General features: G+C 31.5%; 4 protein-coding genes across 7 annotated transcripts; 2 read left to right on the forward strand and 2 right to left on the reverse strand.

Moving 5' to 3' along the window:
- Positions 1 to 349: 349 nt before the first annotated feature.
- LOC139986541 (probable E3 ubiquitin-protein ligase RNF144A) lies at positions 350 to 5588 on the forward strand. The gene is made up of 5 exons (XM_072001956.1): positions 350 to 934; positions 1069 to 1638; positions 1746 to 1908; positions 1982 to 2304; positions 2390 to 5588. Exons 1-5 carry the CDS (start codon positions 911 to 913, stop codon positions 2624 to 2626), a joined length of 1317 nt encoding a protein of 438 aa, XP_071858057.1. The 5' UTR covers positions 350 to 910; the 3' UTR covers positions 2627 to 5588.
- Crc (bZIP transcription factor crc) lies at positions 4807 to 10712 on the reverse strand. Of its 2 annotated transcripts, XM_072001957.1 has the most exons (3): positions 10551 to 10712; positions 9597 to 9914; positions 4807 to 6175 (listed from the first exon to the last, which is right to left on the reverse strand). In XM_072001957.1, exons 2-3 carry the CDS (start codon positions 9817 to 9819, stop codon positions 5316 to 5318), a joined length of 1083 nt encoding a protein of 360 aa, XP_071858058.1. In that variant the 5' UTR covers positions 9820 to 9914; positions 10551 to 10712; the 3' UTR covers positions 4807 to 5315. The 2 variants fall into 2 exon arrangements, with proteins under 2 accessions (XP_071858058.1, XP_071858059.1); XM_072001958.1 differs by lacking the exons at positions 9597 to 9914; positions 10551 to 10712 and adding an exon at positions 7698 to 8698.
- A 474-nt stretch (positions 10713 to 11186) lies between these two features.
- Positions 11187 to 13887, reverse strand: LOC139986544 (inactive hydroxysteroid dehydrogenase-like protein 1). 2 transcript variants are annotated; one of them, XM_072001961.1, is made up of 6 exons: positions 13748 to 13887; positions 13353 to 13391; positions 12629 to 12845; positions 12293 to 12529; positions 11785 to 12128; positions 11187 to 11707 (listed from the first exon to the last, which is right to left on the reverse strand). In XM_072001961.1, the coding sequence occupies exons 3-6, from the start codon at positions 12783 to 12785 to the stop codon at positions 11498 to 11500; spliced, it is 948 nt and encodes a 315-aa protein (XP_071858062.1). In that variant the 5' UTR covers positions 12786 to 12845; positions 13353 to 13391; positions 13748 to 13887; the 3' UTR covers positions 11187 to 11497. The 2 variants fall into 2 exon arrangements, with proteins under 2 accessions (XP_071858062.1, XP_071858064.1); XM_072001963.1 differs by lacking the exon at positions 13353 to 13391 and having other exon boundaries at positions 13748 to 13855.
- Positions 13888 to 13933: 46 nt separating this feature from the next.
- On the forward strand, positions 13934 to 19526 carry LOC139986543 (carbohydrate sulfotransferase 11). 2 transcript variants are annotated; one of them, XM_072001960.1, is made up of 5 exons: positions 13934 to 14249; positions 15917 to 16320; positions 17575 to 17862; positions 17951 to 18186; positions 18649 to 19526. In XM_072001960.1, the coding sequence occupies exons 2-5, from the start codon at positions 15997 to 15999 to the stop codon at positions 18812 to 18814; spliced, it is 1014 nt and encodes a 337-aa protein (XP_071858061.1). In that variant the 5' UTR covers positions 13934 to 14249; positions 15917 to 15996; the 3' UTR covers positions 18815 to 19526. The 2 variants fall into 2 exon arrangements, with proteins under 2 accessions (XP_071858061.1, XP_071858060.1); XM_072001959.1 differs by lacking the exon at positions 13934 to 14249 and adding an exon at positions 14256 to 14403.
- The last annotated feature ends 899 nt before the right edge of the window (positions 19527 to 20425 follow it).

Consider the following 20425-nt stretch of genomic DNA (forward strand, 5'->3'; position numbering starts at 1 on the left):
ATTGATATACGTTTTAACAAGTTGTCATTTACCCTTATCATCAACCAACACTTAAAACCACTTCGAAATTGCTTGAAACTGCACCACGACTTCATATAAAAAATTTACTAGTATTTGGAATCATGCTTTACTAAAATTCTAAACTTTCACTGTATACTAAACTATCTTCTATATTATAAATTATATGATTCTTAGAAATATAGGAAAATATATTAAAGCAAGTATAATTATGATTTTGCAATGTATGTATATCATGATACGAATGTAGCGACAATTTTTTCCGATATTGTAAGAAAAAAGTATAAGCAAGTGGGGGCGGAAGTAGTTAGTCGGTAATTTGTGTATACTGTTTGCAGTACTTTGTGACACAGTATATAAAAAGCCCGTGAAACTAGAAAAAAAACTATAAAATCGAGCAATATTCTAATGGGATGATCATACATTTGCAAAGTTTGATATTCAAAATATTAATGGATGTCCATTTCTTTGAATATTAATATGTGTGAAATATTACGTAGCAATTTTCTTACTTTCGCGATATATCTTGAAATGACAACCACAACATAAATAACGTTTGAAGACAGGAATATTTTTCAACCGTTTTAGTAGCAATGCATAATCTGTTTCGAAGAATTTATTTTTATATAGTTGTTTAATTACCAGTTTTACCCTTTTTTCATTAACTGTTTCGGATTTTGAGTTTTTTTGAAATTAAGTCAAGAATGTAATATGTCAGCAGATTTATGTCAAAATACAACTATATTGCAAAAACAGCAACTTCGCAACTTTCTAATAGAAATCAATATTCAATCACCTTGAGCTTATATGAAAGAAAACTTGAAAATGCCAACTAAGAGGATGAAATATGAAAAATATTGTAAAACTATGCTAGATTGAGTGGATTGAAAATATGCAGTGCCAAATTGTTTCATGGGTGTGACATTTCTCAATTTCATAATTTATATATATCTTCCATTACATGGCAAGTGCTGTAGCAAACTGTCTAAAAGAAGTCAGTAAGCATAGCTCTTGTCTGTAACTGGTAGTGAAATCTACATTGATAATTAGGGGATGCCCAGCCTACATTCGCTCGTCATACGACGAGCTCCACTGATGGATATGGGTACTGCCACCAGTTCTGTGACATCTGTCAATTCTTCTAATAAAGTTGCTGCAAGTCAGAAAAAAGTTGATAAGTCTAACAAACTCACTGGAGTCAGATTACCATTATTGCGCAAAGAAACCAGTGTTATAAATCTTTCATTGACAGAGAGAACTGTAGTAGGAAAAGGAGTGGATGCACCTTTACTTAGACCTGAAAGTAGTGCAAGCTTGGAAGCTCGTGGTAATAGTTGGTTGAGTTTAGGTCCCACAGGATTAAGAAAATGTGAAACTACTGTGGGTTTAAGCACTTCTGCTTTAGAGGGCAGACCTATAAATCGCAGTCGAGTATGTTCTCGCTGCTCCAGTTTATTATCATTGGCATCTAGTTCTCGCTACAGTTTAGCTGCAGGCAATTTTGTTCCTGCAAGTTCTCAACAAGCACTTGGACGTATCTTTTGTAAATTATGTCTTGTTGATACTTCTTTTTCTAAAACATTTAAGATAGAAGGCTGTGGTTGTTCCTATTGTAAAGATGTATGTGCAAACTTTTTTGATACATATTATCATATGAAAAATTATTTAAAATAAATATATTTATACATACATATAGTTATTAAACATATGTATTTTACATGTTTTAGTGTATGAAAGCATATGTTGAATTTGAAATTGAAGAAGGTGCATATGAAATTAGTTGTCCTGATGCACAATGTGAACATGGAACAATACTTTCCATAAAGGAAATATCAAGTCTTGTTAGTGCTGAACTTGTGGAAAAACATCATAAATTCCGATTAAACAGAGGTGTGTAAATAGTACTTTACTTGCTACAAACATTAGTATAACTTAGTTTAACAATTTTTTATATGATATGTAGACGTATCCATGGATAAAGCACGTGCTTGGTGTCCACGTGCAGGTTGCGAAACAATATGTTCTATAAATGCTACTGGCTCAAATGGAACTCCTATTGGGCCAGTTCATTGTCCTAATTGCTCTACAGATTTCTGTTCTATATGTCGGGAATCTTGGCATACTGGTCCTTGTTCAGATATTTCCTTAGGTATACCATTTGATGGTGATCATATCAAATGTTGTCCTATGTGTTCTGTACCTATTGAAAAGGATGAAGGATGTGCTCAAATGATGTGTAAAAGATGTAAACACGTGTTTTGTTGGTACTGTTTAGCTTCTTTAGATGTAAGTAAATTTGCTTATAGCTGTATAATAATGGTAATTTTCTTTTAAAATTTTTTAAATTTTATAAATGTATTGAATAATATAGGATGACTTTCTATTGCGACATTACGATAAAGGACCATGTAAAAATAAGTTGGGTCACTCACGAGCATCAGTTATTTGGCACAGAACACAAGTTATTGGAATTTTTGCTGGATTTGGATTACTCTTGCTCGTTGCATCGCCGTTACTTTTATTGGCCGCACCATGTATTGTATGCTGTAAATGTCGTGTATGTGGTTCATCTAGACTTGAACAAGAAGAAGGTGATACTACAACGTAGGAAAACATTAAAAGTTTTTCAATATTCCTGTATAATTCCTTTCCACTACGATAAATAATTAAATTAGTGTATCCAATCCGTGCACGTAATTGGTGACTTATATAGATATACATTGAATTTGGTGCATCATAAATTGTATGACAAAAAATAATATAAAGGGAATATAATATCTATATTGCGAAACATTTAATTTTATAAATGAAGCGAAATTTAATAATATTATGTTTTCAATCATTTTTGTAGATATTACTTATAATCAATAATTATTTTCATTATTTTGACATATTGCAAACTTATGAGTTTAAAAAGGATCAATATATTTGTATATATATTTATGGTATGATTGTTCTTATATACATAAGAAATTTACGTTTATTAAAAGCTACTTAATATCTAATTGATATTTAATAGTTACAATTTAAATTTTGAAAGCTAATAAGACTTTTTTACTGTTATCAGATTCTAGTAATATTTTCTCATTTTTAAAATGTCTATGTATCGTAAATACTCATAATTTTTGTTTATGACATTCCAGAAAATTATATTTATATTGCATTGGATTGACTGCCATATTCAAAATTGTTTTAAGTTCTTTTTTGTATGCATCAAATAATAGCTTGTTTCATAATTGTTTTATATATATGTGATTTGCTGTTATAATTTTTAGCAATACTCAATATTCTGTTCATGTACTTTTATGCTTTTACTAATATATAAAAAAAGTTTTATGAATATATCCATAAATCATAATAAACAATGTATATCTATATTTGAATTCAGTAAAACTAAGATATGATTGTTTTCAAATCTCATAAATTGTTGATTGTATTGTAGACCTTTTTGTTTTATCTGTGCCACTTCGTTTAGATTGGCAAATAATTAATTGTATGTATATTTATTATCAATCTATATGAATCGTTAAGCTCTACCAAATTTAAAAACATCAAATTTACGAAAACCTGTGAAAATTCCATTATTAATATATACTTAATATATTTACTATTAATATAATATTATTTATAAATACCATTTCCCGATTTGAAGGGATATTATTCCGTGTGTGTCTTAAGCAATTCTTTGAATTGATAATAGAATATAGACCAAAAATAGTAAAAGCAGTGTGTTATAATACATAAACAATAAAATTAGATTACTATAAAGTATATAAGAAATCATCCAATTTCTGACTATAATTATATACAATAATACCAGATCTATTAAAATATTCATTTTTGACTAAGAAATTTGTCTATCTGTTGTGATGAATTTTTGATATAATTGGCATTACAATGTAAGAATGATTTTCCTCATTTTAATGTGCATATACATGTAATCTCACGTGCACAAATGCATGTACAATGAACTTACAGTGCATATACATATGTATCATACACAAAGTTAGCGTTGCCTAATCATAGTATGTGATTAGTTAATAATAATGAATTATTAAATAAAAAATAAAATAGATTATGTAAACGTGCAAATTTCTAAATAGACATACATTTAAAATCTTTCTTGTATCATTGAGTATAACTGTATATAATCTGTATTTGAGCATGTATAACTGTGTATGTTATTGATCATGATATGTAAATATACGCATGATATATATATATATAAAATGCATATATAAAAATACCTATATCTGTGTTGGTGCAATTTTGCACAAAAGTCAGCTTAAGTCGAATATAAATAAAAAATAAAGAATATATCAAATTAAAAGCTAAATAAATGATTAAGATAAGTCATTTACGATTTATTAGTTGTACATTTTCGTATTAATTCTAATATGATACATAAGCAATTAATGTTAAAAAGTCATGATCTTCCTATAATTACATCTATATTCATTCTATATATTATTTTTTTAATATATATCAAATATAATATGTTATTGTATTATTTCTTTAGGAACGAAATCAATTAACATTAATGTACATGTTATTTTTACTTTCATGTCTAATAATTGAAATGACGCACGGTTGGAAGGATTAATTAAAATTCAGTTTTTCTATTGTTTTGATTTTAGATATTGAATATATATATATAGATGTAAATAACAATAAAAATGATTCTTTTATCTTTAGAATGATTAATATTCAAAATTAATGCATACACGCATTTATACTGTAGAACTTAATTTTATGTAAAATTTTAGGAAATTAACAAAACAGGGACAATTTTGAGAATAATGTCAACATTTATTACACAATAACCCATTTATTATTTTTTAATACAATATTTTTTGTAAGAAAATTCAAAACTTGTTTGGGTTAGAATTGATTGGAATGAAATATTTGCATCATTTAAGATGCATCAAATTACAAATAGAATTTTTAGTAACAGCAAATTTCTACTCGAATGAGTTTCATAGGGCTGTATACTTTAAAAATTCTGTCATTATTTAATGCATCTTGTTTGCTAATTTTTAACGGATCGTGAATGAATTGGAGATTTCATGAATTATACAATGATAGTTCTGTAGTCCTACTAAAAAGCTGTGATAGATCTTAGATTGATATTCACATATGTGGGCTAATTAAAGAAGAGGAAATAACAATCAGTAATCTAAGTCTATACACTACAACATATTAGTATTATTGTAAAGTTAATGTCAAAAGAATGATTAATAAATTTAATAAAAATTTAATAAAAATGAGTAAATATAACTATAATAGATAAAAATAGATTATTTGATAAGACCCTTAGCTCTAAATAAATCTCTCATCAAACCCTTTAAGTACCCAATTTCTCGTTGTAAATCTGTTACTTGATTTTTCAGTTTTTCATTATATTCAGTGAGCTCACGTTCTTCACCTAATATATCTTTTATTTCTTGCTTTTTTTTCTGCCTGTACCGTGTTGCCGCATTTTTATTTTGTTCTTTTTTTCGAACTTTTTTATCTTCGATCGATGGACGGGAATAAGGTTTCTGACGATTCTTCGTTGAAGCACATGTAGATTGTTTCGCACTCTTTTTTTCGGATTCTAAAATCCAATCTGGATCGTCAACGGAATCTTCCGATGAAATGTAGCTACCACCTGAGCTAGTACAAGGACTAGATGGTGGAATATCTTCTGTATACAACCGTACATATTCGTCTACGACAGCTAAGTCATGTGCAACATCTGTGTTTAGTGGATCCTCTAATGGTACACTTTTTGGATGCCATTGTACAGGTACTTCATTTACATACGATTTTTCCTCTGGAACTACTATGTCATATATGGGTTGATGATTAGGATATAATGGTTGTACAGGTTGTAAAGTAACAAGTAATTGGGTATCCACATTTAATGGTTTATGTGGTGGAGGTGATTGAGGAGGTGTAAGTGTGGAACTTGATGAAGGGACTATTTGATGACAAGCTTCTACATCTTCCAAAACGGTTTCAAACTCTTGTAAGAGAGTTTGTGTGTCATCATGATGAGGAGGAGCTTTTGCAATTTCATTATATGTTGTTGTTTTGATTTGTCCAGCTTCAGCAACTGAGAGTTCCTCAAAAATAGGTAATTCTATCTTCTCCTCTAACCAATCTGAAAAAGGCTCTGTAAAAAATGAATCATTTTATCAAATACAAATAGATACCATTTAGTTTTGTAATTAATTTATATGTACAAAGAAAAAACAGAAATTGGAAAGAACAGATAAAAGTAAATTTGTGTTCTTTTTTTTACAGATCTGAGTCATAGGAATTTTATATCATCAAAAATATTGATAGCGTATTAAATTTTGATAAATAGCAGTATTTACACGAATTTATTTTATCAAATATATTTTTAATTTTGTGATTAAAATTATTAGAAAAATATGATGAAAGACGTTTCAAGCAAATACATTAACAACTTATTAATTTTCTGAACATGAACATGAAGGTAAGTAGATAAAAATTGAAAACAATACTTGTGTAACTTGTTAACTTAGAAGTTAACAGTACTTTTACTTGTATCTTGCATAAAGAATAAGTAGGAGTGGTACATTGATGTATATATAATTTCATGGACATTACTAGTTTAACTAGAAAAACAAGTTCTTGATTTGCAATTTCTTTGGCTTCTAACACGACAACCAATACTAATACATTAGTAGCATGGTTATGTAGAGCATAATTGTTATCGAAGATATAATATACTTCTTAGTAATGTCTAAAGGTATCTTCAAAAATTGAAAAAAAGAAAAAAAGAAAAAAGATCCACTTTTTCTTTGAAATTTAAGTTTACAGATTAAGTTTCTAAATAAAAAAATCAATGGAAAGTTTTGAAATGTAGTCAGATTCGATTTTCTTTGTTTGTCACATTTCAATTTTCTTGTTCAGTTTCTAGATAAGTAAAATTCGATTGTTAAGGGAAATATCAAAAAAATTTCTACATCAAAACTTAGTCTACAAACAAATCCTATCTCCTAATTCTTGTTGGATCTTGGATCAGAGTCTAACTTTAAATGTTATCTTCATTTAAATACAGAGGGCATGGGGTTAGATAAGAATGTCCTCTTTTTATTGTAAGGAGTTGTTGAAAATATTACTATTTTGCCACTAAAAAATGATAAAACAAAATAACTTTAAGTAAATTTATTCAAAAATAAATTCTGAAGTTCGATTTCTGGTTTTTAAAATATTCTTCATCTTTATATATTACCATTGGTAAAGTATTAAATGATTTAAAAATATGAATATAAATGATTTAAATATTTGGCACACTTCTTTTTTACGCTATATACTAAATATTAATTTAAATATAAACTCGAGATTTGAGAAAATATTGTGTATAATATCAAAAATATATTTTACCAAATTAAAAAGTCAGTTATCGAAAATAAATTTATAGTTACGCGCGGTCAATAACGTTACACATAATGTATAACTAAAGAAATTTTAAGTTATAGACGAATTTAACAATGTAGTAATTTCATAACAATTGTTTGTAGACATCGACAGATTCGATCCAATTCTGTTATTCGATTATAAGAACAATGTGGCAACAGCGTTCTGATATGCGTAATAAAGATATTTTTTCATTGGAGCGAATGCTAGAAAGAGAGAGGAAATGAAACAAGCGAAAGGAAACGTACCACTGTAACATATAGCAGCCATTATCACGTGTGTCTGTTTTCGCCTAAATTCTTATTTAAAAAAAAGAAAAGAGGGAGGGTATACATGTGTTATAATTAAATGAAATTAAAAAACTGTTTTTTAATATATATGGTGGTTTTCGTCGACGTAGAGCAGCCAAGTCCACCAATGGGACGCGAATCGTACCGATTCAACGTCTTTTTACAAGTTTTTGGGAGTTGACAATGATTTCTCGGTTCCACGTGTAGCGATATGCGAACTGCATGCTATTATACAACATTAGCACACTCCAGCATCGAGAAGCTAGGCTTTTTTCTCCGTTCACTTTTAAAGGTGCCAGTATTGTTAAAATTCTTGTTCTAAACACGAATCTTTTTAACTATTATATACATATTATCCAGTTTCGTTGATTGTATTTCTTGCGATCAATTTAAATTATACGATCATGGGATACTACGCACTTCACCAAGCACTTGTCATCAATTATCGATCAATATGATCAATTAAAAATCACCATAAACGATGGTTTCAGTCCAACGGAAACTGGTTTGAAATTTAATATTTATCAGTTTATGTAGTTCGGAGTCCCACTACCGATCGAAACGAATATTGTGAGCACGTGCAATAGGCTAACGTATGTTATGAAAAATTCCCATTTGAAATAAATTCGATTTTGTCTTTTTCAAATGAATAATGTCTATAGACGTTTAAAATTTAAATACAATACAGTATATGATTCACAATAAAGTATTAAACAGTCAATTTTCTCGGCTGTTCAGATCACTGACACCGTCGACGACACACGCTTTAAATTATAATGAACGTGACAGATTCTACTACACTGAGAGAGACAGAAATCTTTCTTAACTCGTATTGAAAAACGATTTTAGCCAGACTATTGATAAATATAAAACAATAACAAAATGTATTAAGTTTGTCAAACGATTGAGTATCGATAGGAAATTGACTTGTAACGAAACTAATAAACAGAATCGTACGATCAGCTTGCAATACTGCGAGAGACCACTCCTGCTTATCTTTGGACTTTCCCCTCTGACGCCCCTACTCCAACACCGTTAAAACACACGTCATTCCCCTATCGGCCTTCAACCAAAGCCGTTTGTATAGAGGTTAACCAGTTTGTCCCACTCTCCTTTCCAGAAAAAAAAAGAAAGGAAAATAAGATACATGGTAGAGGAAGTGAGAAGAACGAAAGCGATAGGAATACATCGACAATGCAGCTGGACAAAACGCTAACATTTAATTTCTATGCTTTAAGTGCACACAATTTTGAAAACTACAGGACACTAGTTTAATAAATGCATTGGTTATACGGTTTATATATATATAAATCAATTAGAAATATTCGTTCACGTATCATTTAATATGTAAAGATATATAATATGTACCACAATATATATGATTCGTTTTGGACATAGCATATTACAGTAATTTCAGACTTATATCAATTCTACTTATCCCCAAAGTAATTCAAGCATAACAAAGTCTAAAATACAGTTGAGGAAACATGCATATTTTAAATCAATATATAGGTCTCTATATATTTTTGCTTGTAAAATACGTGTTTTTTAAGTACATAGTTTGATGTTTATATAAAACAATTTTGTCTTTCCATTATACTTAAAATAAAAGTTGTAGTAGTTTACATTGTACTAATTGTAAACTTGAATTAGTAGATTATATTTATGTTTAGAATGTATATGAATCTAAAAAAAATATTTTGATATAGTAACTGATTACAAAAATGAGACATAAGATATATGAGCAATATGATCGTAAACTTTTAATGTTTCTAATTCATTTGTTCATAAATTAATGTGTATAGGCTTATTATAAGGTCATTACAGTTTGTAAGAATTTTATATGAATATTCTTACCTTCTTTAATCCATTCATCTAATTTTTCCAGAAGTTTTGTAGCCACTTGTGCACGAGTAGGATGGTCCTCATATGCATCAGATATAGCAACTTCTTTAGTAGGATCTACAGATTTATCATCAAATAAAAACCAATCATCTTCAAGTTCATTCGACAGTGTCCCACTAGGGGATACTGGCTCGAACTTCCATAGCCAACTCTCCTGGTCCTGATTGGATGCCATTGTCGTTATAATCCCAATCAAGATGTGTTAAAAAAAGATGAAAAGAAATTTGTGTCGGCTGTGCGACGTAGCTCAAAATGAGCGCCATATTGGCTCTGTAAATATTAAATATATGTATTAAGGATAATGTAAACAAATACATATGACAAATTGAATAATTCTGTGTTATTGAATGCATTTTGTTCCTTATTAAATATTTCACGTATGATATAAGGAGACACCTTATTATTTGAAATTTGAATTGCAAATTTTAAAACAGAAAAAAGTAAAAACATAATGAAAACATAATGTGAGACATGAAAAATGAATTATTTATTAATCGGAGGCTATTAATAAAATACATCATTTATACATGTAATTGTATCGTTTATTCGTTACATAAGTTAAAAGTAATTCATAACCATAAAATATATCTATAAAATGTGAGAAAAATGACCAATTACATCTTCATGACGCAACATTAGATCATGTCATCTGGCCAAATTTTTTGATCATGTTTCGTAACTTAATCGTGCCATAACCTGATTTTGGAACGTAATGTGTAATAGTAACGTAACATTGAGGGAAAAAAATGCATATTAGTTGGTGAAAGGAGTGTTTTTTAAGTTTAAGCGATCTATGGTGGTCTCGGACCTCGGGCATGGATATGATTCACAAAATGGCAGACATCGTATAATGATCCGAATATCGAATACAAAATTAGTTTTTTTTGAATGATAAATATTACTTACTCCATGATTAATTAGTCGTGTCGGCACACTTGCGTGTGCAAGCTGTTTCGTGAACTACTGACTCATCTTGCTCGTGATGCGAAATATAGAAAATATTCAAACGTCTTTCCTTTGTGACACATGGATGGCGAATGAGCGTCTCTTTCGGAGAATTTGACCACTGAGGTCACGTGATTAGGGAATGCGTACGCAAAGGTGCTCAGTTTGAATCATTTTCATGGATTTTCTGCGCAGGTTATGTCACTACAATATCGTATATTTTCTCTTTTTTTTACTTTGTATGCGTATTGTTATAATTACTGCTTTGATTTGATAGTATCATAACTTTATATATAATTATTAATAATTTAGTGGTAGTTTTCAAATGTAATATAAAATACATTACAATTTAAATGTTTTCGTCGTAAATTAAAGAAACTGTGGCTTAATGATTTATAGGAAACGTGTTATCTCTCAATAAAATATGTTTACACGTACCTTTTTACATCTTTTAATTTATAGTCATTAAACTTTATTATTCGAAAAAGAAATACGACTTAGAGCAGAGATTGGGATGGCAAGTCTTAAGGAAAATGTAATATAAATGGAGAATGAAAGGCATATTTTGCAATACATGACATGAATAACGAATAGATATTTTCAACTTGATAAAAAACATTTATTATATAATCATACTTTCTAAAACACATTTATGAGTAATTGTTTCGAAATACGCGGGATTTTTAATCCTTGACAATGAATTTCATATTCCTCCATGCGATTAGTCAAGTAATTAATACATGAAATAATGATATTTCTTTGCACTTCATACATTTTGTACATCGTATATCTATGTATATTAGGATTTAACTTTGCAACAATTATCAAATATACATATAATTAAATTTCTTTATCTAATTAATAATAGCACGGAATTATATCTTTGACTACTACGCATTGTCTGGTGGTTAGTTACTTCTTTTCTGCTTGAAATAGTCATTCCTTAAATACTTATTCATAAGCATTCCAAATATTGTTCTTGTTTGTACCGGTAAAAGTAGTACAATGATCTTCTGAATCCCGTGGCTCCAATAGCCTGTACTGGAATTCGTCTTTCCAAGCGTATTAATTGCATTTTTGGCATATGTCGTCGTACTGGGAACAAAAATGCTAGATACCTGTAACGTTATTAATCAATTATAACCATTATCTGCAAATTAATTTACTTATTTTCACGTATTTATCTTCGATTTACCTGTAATCGATCGCTGAACGCGTTTATCTTTGTATTTACGAAAAACGGGGTCAAATGCTGTACAGTTATTCCACATTTGGAATATTCGGCTCTGAGCGCCTCAGAAAAGCTTTTGATATAAATCTTTGTCGCTGCATACACGGTCATTAATGGCAATGGTTGAAATGCCGAACCGGATGATACGTTAACGATAGCACCTTTTCCACGTTTTTGCATTTGTCCGATGACTATTCGTGTCATTAATGTAGTAGCTCCAACGTTAATATTGATGATATCCCATAATGTGTCTTCTGGGACTTCTCCAACATACATCGGATAACTATACTGCACACCCACGTTGTTTACTACAACATTGAACTAGGATTATATGTATAACCAGACGAGTATTTTATTTTATGTTAACGACTTTCAATAGATAAATATCATGTTGCGTAAAAAGTAAAATTTATAAACGGATTCATAAATGTAGACAAAATAAGCAAAAAGATGATGAGAATGTCTCAGTTACCTAAGATACCAATTGGAATATCTTTCAGTTGTTTTGCAAGCTTCTCAAAAATTTCTTTGCCTTTGCTGAAATCCGCCACGATCACCTCTACTTTGATCGTCGGATTCTTTTGTATAATTTCATTTTTTGTTTTCTCCAGTTTCTCTAGAGTACGACTGATTAGCACCAGGTTTATTCCTTTTGCAGCTAACTCTTTTGCGTAAGCTTTGCCAATCCCATCGGTAGATCCAGTTACGACTTAAACGAAATATTACTCAATATTTGACGAATAGATATATATTTGAATATATATGTGAATATTTGAATAATTATATTATATTTTTGAATAATTCTTACCTGCCCAATCACCAAACTTTGCTCGTAGATCGAGTGGTTTCGAATTAATTATCGGCACGAGGATCTCCCATAGCGCACCACAAATTCTGCTGACAGAATTTGAAAACAACCAAAACACCAGCACGATGACGAATAGCCAGAATACAACTTGTAACATTTCCCTTTGAAGTAATTATCTCGTTTTATAGTTTCGACCAAAATGATAGGAGGTTGTTATCTGCAAAACATTTTATGTTCTAATTTAAATAAAATCGAGAAGATTGACCATATCAACTTTTGAATCTAACTATTCTGAATCTAACTAAACTGAAGAATCTAAACTATTAGTTCAATAGTTTAAAATATTTTATATATTAATTTTCTATATGTAGAATTCTATTTCCCGTAAACAAACATGATAGCAATAATATGTTATGACTATGGCATGGTATGATTTTCACGAAATCCTAGTTCTGCTTTTTCTCATTGGTTAATATATAAAATGGACGATAATCTCTTTAACTCCCTACGATACTTCGTTTTATTTATTTTTAGACAATGGTTAAACAATAAAGACCGAAATGAGACTGTAGCTACTTATGATAGGTTGACGGTATAAAGGCGACTGAAGGCTGAACACTTTCTCCAGTTCCAATAAGTAACATCACGTGACGGGCCAACAGGTGACTATAATTCGATTCCTAACGCGCACAAGTACAAAATGATAGAATTATTTCTGTTTTACCTTCTCTGGGCGACTATTTGTCGTCGACTCACGCTAGATCTGCCGGTAGAAATGTGTTTGATCAGAACTTTTGCATTTGTTATGCATCTCATTAATTTTTTATTCTTTGTAATTATTGATCACATGTTCTTAAATTGTGACGAATGGAAAATCCTAAATGCTGGTAATTAGCAAGGTTGAAATCATTATTACATTTATTTATATGCCTTCAGCGTTAATATTTCTTCACCTTAAAAAAAAACGAATTGTATATGAAATAGTCAACAATTTATATTATAATTAAGATTATCCTTCTATGATATGCATGTTTTCTATACCATGTAATTTTTCTACGATTATCCCAACGAACTTAGAGAAGCTTAATGAAGAGAAATCAAATTTTAGCAATTATCTACCAGACGAATTCGTGGCCACCTCAGCCTCGGAAAGTGGGTACACAGGTGAAGAAAAAGGATCGCCACGTTTGCCAGCGAAGAAACGAGGATGGGACGTAATAGACGCGCGCGCACAGTTTCTTTCACTTCTACAAACTGGCACTACGTTCCGTTCTTCTGTCAGAGGGGCCTTCGAGTCAAGGCAACAGCCGTTTGTCCATCGTATCAGTTCGACCGTCCAAAGTATTTCATGTCGCGTGTCTGCCTCGAAATCTACGGCATTTCTAGTGACTTTTCGTGTCGCGCGTTTGTCATCGATTAATTAAATTAGATTAAAAAATTTGACTGAAGGTGGACTCAGCTAAATGTAGGTCGTTTTATCTAAGAGGCAGTTTATCCGCGATATTTTTTGGAACGAATTCCTAAGAATTTTGGGGGGACGTTCGATAAAACTTTTACGAAGGTGCACAAGCCAGCTAAACATGCCACGTAGAATTTGGCAGCGCATGGTGACGCCTAACAGGTGAGTCTATCTCATTTTTCGACTATTCGAGGACGATGACGCGTGTTCGAGTAATTTTCCGGCTCGACTGCTCGCGTGTTCGTGTTGACAGTTAAGCACGACGAACATCGATACCTCGTGGCATCGATAATTTTTATTGATGTAAAAGATAAACGTATATATTTATCACTATGGTTCTTAATCAGAAGCAGGATTCGCACGATACGGTCAAGAACGAGTTCCAATGCCATTGCATAATGGAATACGAGATTCGATTGGTAACGTCGTTCGATTATTACATCGCTTTATTGACGTAATGAATTTTTAATGTCTATTATTTCTTCTGCAGCATACTTCACTTTCGTATTTTAGTCTCAACCGATATCATGGTCGAAGGTTATCGAAAGGTTAGCTCATTTATTGAATGAGTCTCGTTTGTTCGCCGTTAATCCTTTGTTCATAATTACTTGGATAAGGAAATTTCGAAATAAATCTAACGATAATTGTTAGAATGATTGTAAAAATGTCGTCTATTTGTTTTTATGTGGTCTTTGTGACATTAAGAGTCGGCGTTAACAGCTGAAGCGTCACCGATAACTAAGGATCAGTTATAACGGGCATAGTAATTTCATAGTCATGAATATCGATGTCTCCATTCATGAATCCAGAAAATATTTAGATCAGGATGCTTTTTTGCATGAAACTTGTGAATTCCCATAGTTGTTATCTTAAACCTTTGTAGGATATTACAAGTAAAATGATAATATAGAAAGATGCCGTACGATGACAAAATTATCTTGATCAGTGCAAAATATTTAATTTTTGAGCAAAAATTTATTAGCCAGTCTATTTTATAGTGGTATTTTATTCAATTTTTATGAATACAGTGTCGTTTTATAAAGCTGTCTACTTTTTTATTCCATAGAAAATCGTTACATAACAGAAATTGATACTCTGTTATTATAATCTATTTTTGAACTTACATACTAACGTTTAATAAATTAATCTAAATTTAATCTTTGCAAAGAAATGGTGTCATGGCCTAAAAGGGATGTGTATGTATTATGAAATTTTAGAACAGGTCTTCTCTCGAGAGATCGGATGAATTTTTTCTTCGCGGAAAAGTGGTTTAGCTTCAAGCCGTTTCGAATTAAACGTAGCCCACTTTTGCAGCTTGTTAAAGGAGTATGCTCTAGATATCTAGATGTCAAATGTACCGTGCGCTGTCCATTCAGAACCGGCTTTAAAGGACTTTAGTTGGGAAAGAATTCGAAACGGTGGCGCTTGACCTGATTATCATGTCTTTTGGATTCCGGTTACGATATAGATCGTTCTATGCTTCGACTGCATTGATAATTATCAAATGTGTTTAACTTATTTCTTGTTTTCTCTTTCGCAATGGTTAAATAATTCGTTGAGTTTGCACACGATTTGCGAAGAGTGAATGCATGGCTGGAATCGGGAGAATTGACATCAATGACGTTTAATTGAAGTAAGGTGGCTGAGCTGCTGGTATTTCTCAAGCGATTAAAATTGACTCGGTAAAGCATATAACACGATCGCGAAAGCAAACATTTTACGTACCTCAAAATAACATTCTTTCATTCTTTTTTCTTTTCTTTTTCTTGAACGATGTTTTCAAACGTAAGAAATTCCGTTTGTAATGGAATTATTTTTGAACTTTACAGGAACATTTGAACAAATCAAAAAGCTTGATAAATAATTCTATGTCAAGATAAATCAATGTCCCGGGTGGACGGAAAGGACGATGACAGAATGCCGTGTCTGGGGGACAGTTCTGCTTCTTATCAATATTTCAAGTTTAATGGTAGATGCGAGCGCATTTGGGGGACGCACTTCGACGAACGATGAGAAAAGAAGATCCTTCGAGACGGAGGATTCTGTATACTCTTGGACAGGACCGAACGCCCTGGCGAGATCCGCTTTGGTGGAACGTCAGGAGAGATTACAGTACAATTGCGAGGAGATATTCGAAGACAGAGACTCTCCGAATGAGGACCTGAATCCAGAATCGTTTAGGAATATTCTCGTCGACGAACAACACGAACTTTTATATTGTTACGTTCCCAAGGTACAAATAAATTTTAGATACAGGAAGTAAGAAAAGGAGTAGGTGATGTTATGAAAATAATATTTCAGCCAAGAATCGAAAGAATTATAGAACTTTTTGATAGGTTCTATTTAAAACATGGGTCGTGGAACTTTTTTAGAAACTGTTCTCACATTATAAGTTTCGATGAGAACAGATAAAGAAAAATTCTTGAAAAAAAAAGTTTTAATTTGGATAGAGCTTATAAAATATAAAAATAAAGATTTTTCTATAACAAGAAGAGGTATTTGATTCATCAATATTAAATTAATATTCATTAGTATTAAAAGGTTCTCAATTAGTGTAACAAATACCATCCAATGAATAGTAGTACAACAATATTAACTAATTATTACAGTTATATTCTGAATATTCTAAATATGTTATTTATTTATTTATAATATTTGTTTAAATTCAATTCGATACATTTATTTCTAATGAAAATAACAGTTAGGAAGTTAAGAATATTATTGAATACATACATGCTATTGACAGATATATATTATCTATATGTATCTTATATTATAGAATTGCTATGTATTTCAGATTATTTACATCATAAAAAGGTCTTATCTAGGTATTATTCTTAACAAATCCACTTTTCTGCTCAGTACTTATTACGAAATTATTAATTACCTATATTATGATTTTCATACCTTTTATTCAATAAACATATGAATAATAATTATTATTATTTAATAAAATTAGTACTATTATTAAATATAATTAGTACTAAATAGTTTATTTATCTTATGGATATTTTTTAATACATGGTTTAAAATAACTTGTTACCATGAAACTTATATTATACATTCAAAAATATACATACATTAGAACATTTTTTAAAGAAGCTTCTAAGGATAACATGTCTTTCCATAAAAACTCCACGGGAACGTATCTTAAACGAAACATATAAGTTTGAGTAGAATTTTTTTTAAAAACGAAAGATAACTCTTTCTTTCGATCCTTGATTTCAACAGATTCATAATGTTTAACAAAATATCACACATTTCGTTGTTAAACATAACTAATAATAATATATTTTCCTGATCTTTAACAAAAAGCTTGATTTCACTACAATACTTCCAATAATGTCGTTCTTCAAACATATTAAGTAAGTAACTGGAAATTGTATAGCAGAGCGTTTTACAACTCGTACACGATCATTACGGACGTTATCTGTTATATTATTGTGATTCTTTTGTTTCATTTTAAATCGACGGATTCGTGTATCAGGTTGCGTGCACGAACTGGAAACGAGTTCTGATGGTGGCTACGGGGAAATGGCCAGGTAATGATCCTATGGAAATACCTGCTGATCAGGCGCATTCTCCAGGTACCTTTCAGAGGCTCACCAACTATACCCTGTCCGAAATAGAACGAATGTTGGCAACTTACGACAAGCTGATCGTCGTCAGGCATCCTTTGGAAAGGTTGCTGTCCGCCTATAGAAACAAGCTGGAGGCGAAACACGAGAAGAGTTCGAAATACTTCCAAACTCGTTTTGGGAAGAAGATTATCAAGGTATCGCTTGATTTTTGTTTCTTTTTCCCTCTTGCCTCGCATGAGAGAGATATCAAAGGAATTACAGTGAGAACGTTCTTTCTTGCAGAGGTACAGACAAAATGCCACTGTAGAATCGCTGAGAAATGGTGATGACGTGACATTTAGAGAGTTCGTACAGTTCGTCACAGATGATTCGTCGAATGAGACACGAAACGAGCACTGGAAGCCAATTTACGAGCTCTGTCATCCATGCCTGGTTAATTATAATCTCGTCAGCAAGTACGAGAGCTTAGTTGAGGATGCCACAGAAGTTTTGGAACGGATGGGGGTCGAGTCAGTCAAGTAAGCGTTTACTTTATCCTTGTTTAGATCCTATATAGATGAGCGAATTTTTTCGTGCTAGTATTTCACGCGATTATTACACGCGAGAATATTTCACGCATGAACATAACACTCATGATTATTTTACGAGAGAGCATTACACGCGCTAACATTCCACATTCATTCCAGCAATCTATTGGATTATATAAGAAAATATATATACTTTTTAGGTGTTTATTTGTAGAATTCAATTCCTAGCTAGAAATATATACGATATTTATTGAAGCAATATCGCGTAGTTGGCGCAATCAAAGTGTCAGACTATGAATGTTCATTCCTTTCAAAGAAATATTCCTACTTAATCCATTACTTTCTATTTCGTTGCTATGTGTTCTATTGTTCTTTGATCAACACGCGAAACAAAATCGCTCGTTTGCATCGATCCTTTTGATTCTGATTAATTAAAATTAATTATTTTTATAGTTTCCCAACGAAACCAGTGAACAGTGAGCCAACCGCGAAGAAACTAGAAAAGTATTATTCTACGTTGACGTACAAGCAACTTCGAAAGTTGGCAGATTTGTATAAATTAGACCTAAGGCTGTTCGATTATTCACTGGAGGACGTGTTGGGATTCTCGTTGGCATGACTGAATTTTCATCGAGGATCTTTGTGAATAATACGCTTCAAATTATGAATAGAGATGTGCTAACGGTTAGATAGTTTGGTATTTGCTCGTTTCCATATGTTCTGTTCTCAATATATGCAAGCATGACCAGTTCGCGTGCGGTCATTTGTACGGGTCTTTCCATTGTATTTATGCTCGTAGTTATTAATTAATCAATTGAGTCACAGAGAACAATGCTCAAGCAGCATCGAACCGGTTGTTTCACAAATCTGTAAGATAGCCGCTAGTCGAGCAGAGAGATCTTTTTCCTCCTTTGTCGTTGCTCTTATTTTTAAAACGCGCGAAAGCCCTCGTGCCAAGAATTTAAGGATATAAAAACCGGTGATAGGTTGTTTGTGCCAATGAAACAACTGTTGATAATTACTTTCGAGAATGATCTTCGTGTTTATAGGTATTAAATATCCGGATGTTATTGATGCAAATGTCGCCTTACCTATGTAGACACTTAACAGAAGATCTTGTGGATTGTGCCTTAAGCAAACCTGTAACAGAATTCCCGCCATATTTGTGTACCTACGTATGTTAGTAATAAGGATACAAAAATTGTACGACACACATTCCTATAATTAATCAATTTTATAGTTTATACTATAAGTTACCACCCAAGCCTCTCTTTTTACCAATACACTATTGTAATTTCATCACGAGCTAAATAAAGAAATATTTTATAAAACTGCTTAATGTCCTACTTACTATATATAGATACATGTGGTAAGACTAAGCTGTAGTAGCTTAGTATTAAAAATATTAAGAAACATAAAAATCGATGATTTATGTGTGTCTCTGGCAAATATTATGTAAATAGCTGTCCAAAGTTTAGATCGGACCTGTTCGCGGACTTTGTCCATTATAAGGTTAATGTTTGATTTTCAAGTTAAAATTAGCCGAAGGTCTGGAAATGATGAACGACGTTAGCGTACATTAGCTAAAGAGGAACTGCTCTGCGTAGCTTAATCAAATGTTAAAACTACGCGAACGGGGTTTCGTCGGAGATGAAAATAGCTCTAGCCATCAATCAAATCGAAAGGCTCCTATCTACTAAACGCTATTACTCAAGGAAGATCGATTAGAAATTCTCTTTATCTCTTCCATTATCTTTGTTCTCTTTAAGAGATTGTTATAATTTTGAAAGGAAACAATAGATCGTTGCGTTGGAATATTTTTGTGAATCATCAATGTTTTTTTTTTTTTTACGGAAAAGGTTTTATATTTTTGTTATACTTCGTCACGTGGGAAATACCGTGGCGCCAGCACGTGAATTCTGTCAACATTCCAAGTTCGTCGCGTGGGCGGGAATAAGTTTCGCTTCAAAATAAGAGTTGATTCCTTTTGGTCTCTAGTATACAGTTAAATGACATCGACCGTTTCTTGCGACGTGTTATAATTAAATTAACGCCCCGACGTTGTACGGCTGGTTTGTGTTGTATTGACCGTAACGCTGATACGCACGTTTACGCACTTGCCATTTACGTTGCGAGCTTTATTTAATGCATCAAACCATTAGAGCCATCTGTAACTTGTACAGAGATAAAATCAGTAAGAGTGATTCATTAATAAATCATTCAATAAAGA

This window comes from Bombus fervidus, chromosome 4 (assembly GCF_041682495.2).
Source record: "Bombus fervidus isolate BK054 chromosome 4, iyBomFerv1, whole genome shotgun sequence".
Taxonomy (NCBI): domain Eukaryota; kingdom Metazoa; phylum Arthropoda; class Insecta; order Hymenoptera; family Apidae; genus Bombus; species Bombus fervidus.

Excerpts from the sequence above, each read along its gene's own strand:
- LOC139986541 (XM_072001956.1), top strand. The coding sequence starts at position 911 with ATGCAGTGCCAAATTGTTTCATGG. Across the intron at positions 935-1,068 it reads AGTGCCAAATTGTTTCATGG|GGGATGCCCAGCCTACATTC; the intron begins GTGTGACATTTC and ends ATTGATAATTAG. Across the intron at positions 1,909-1,981 it reads TAAATTCCGATTAAACAGAG|ACGTATCCATGGATAAAGCA; the intron begins GTGTGTAAATAG and ends TATGATATGTAG.
- Crc (XM_072001957.1), bottom strand. The coding sequence starts at position 9,819 with ATGGCATCCAATCAGGACCAGGAGAGTTGGCTATGGAAGTTCGAGCCA. Across the intron at positions 6,176-9,596 it reads AGATGAATGGATTAAAGAAG|AGCCTTTTTCAGATTGGTTA; the intron begins GTAAGAATATTC and ends CATTTTTTACAG.
- LOC139986544 (XM_072001961.1), bottom strand. The coding sequence starts at position 12,785 with ATGTTACAAGTTGTATTCTGGCTATTCGTCATCGTGCTGGTGTTTTGG. Across the intron at positions 12,129-12,292 it reads TATTCCAATTGGTATCTTAG|TAAACAACGTGGGTGTGCAG; the intron begins GTAACTGAGACA and ends TCAATGTTGTAG. Across the intron at positions 11,708-11,784 it reads CGTTCAGCGATCGATTACAG|GTATCTAGCATTTTTGTTCC; the intron begins GTAAATCGAAGA and ends ATAACGTTACAG.
- LOC139986543 (XM_072001960.1), top strand. The coding sequence starts at position 15,997 with ATGACAGAATGCCGTGTCTGGGGGACAGTTCTGCTTCTTATCAATATT. Across the intron at positions 17,863-17,950 it reads TTGGGAAGAAGATTATCAAG|AGGTACAGACAAAATGCCAC; the intron begins GTATCGCTTGAT and ends TCTTTCTTGCAG. Across the intron at positions 18,187-18,648 it reads ATGGGGGTCGAGTCAGTCAA|TTTCCCAACGAAACCAGTGA; the intron begins GTAAGCGTTTAC and ends TTATTTTTATAG.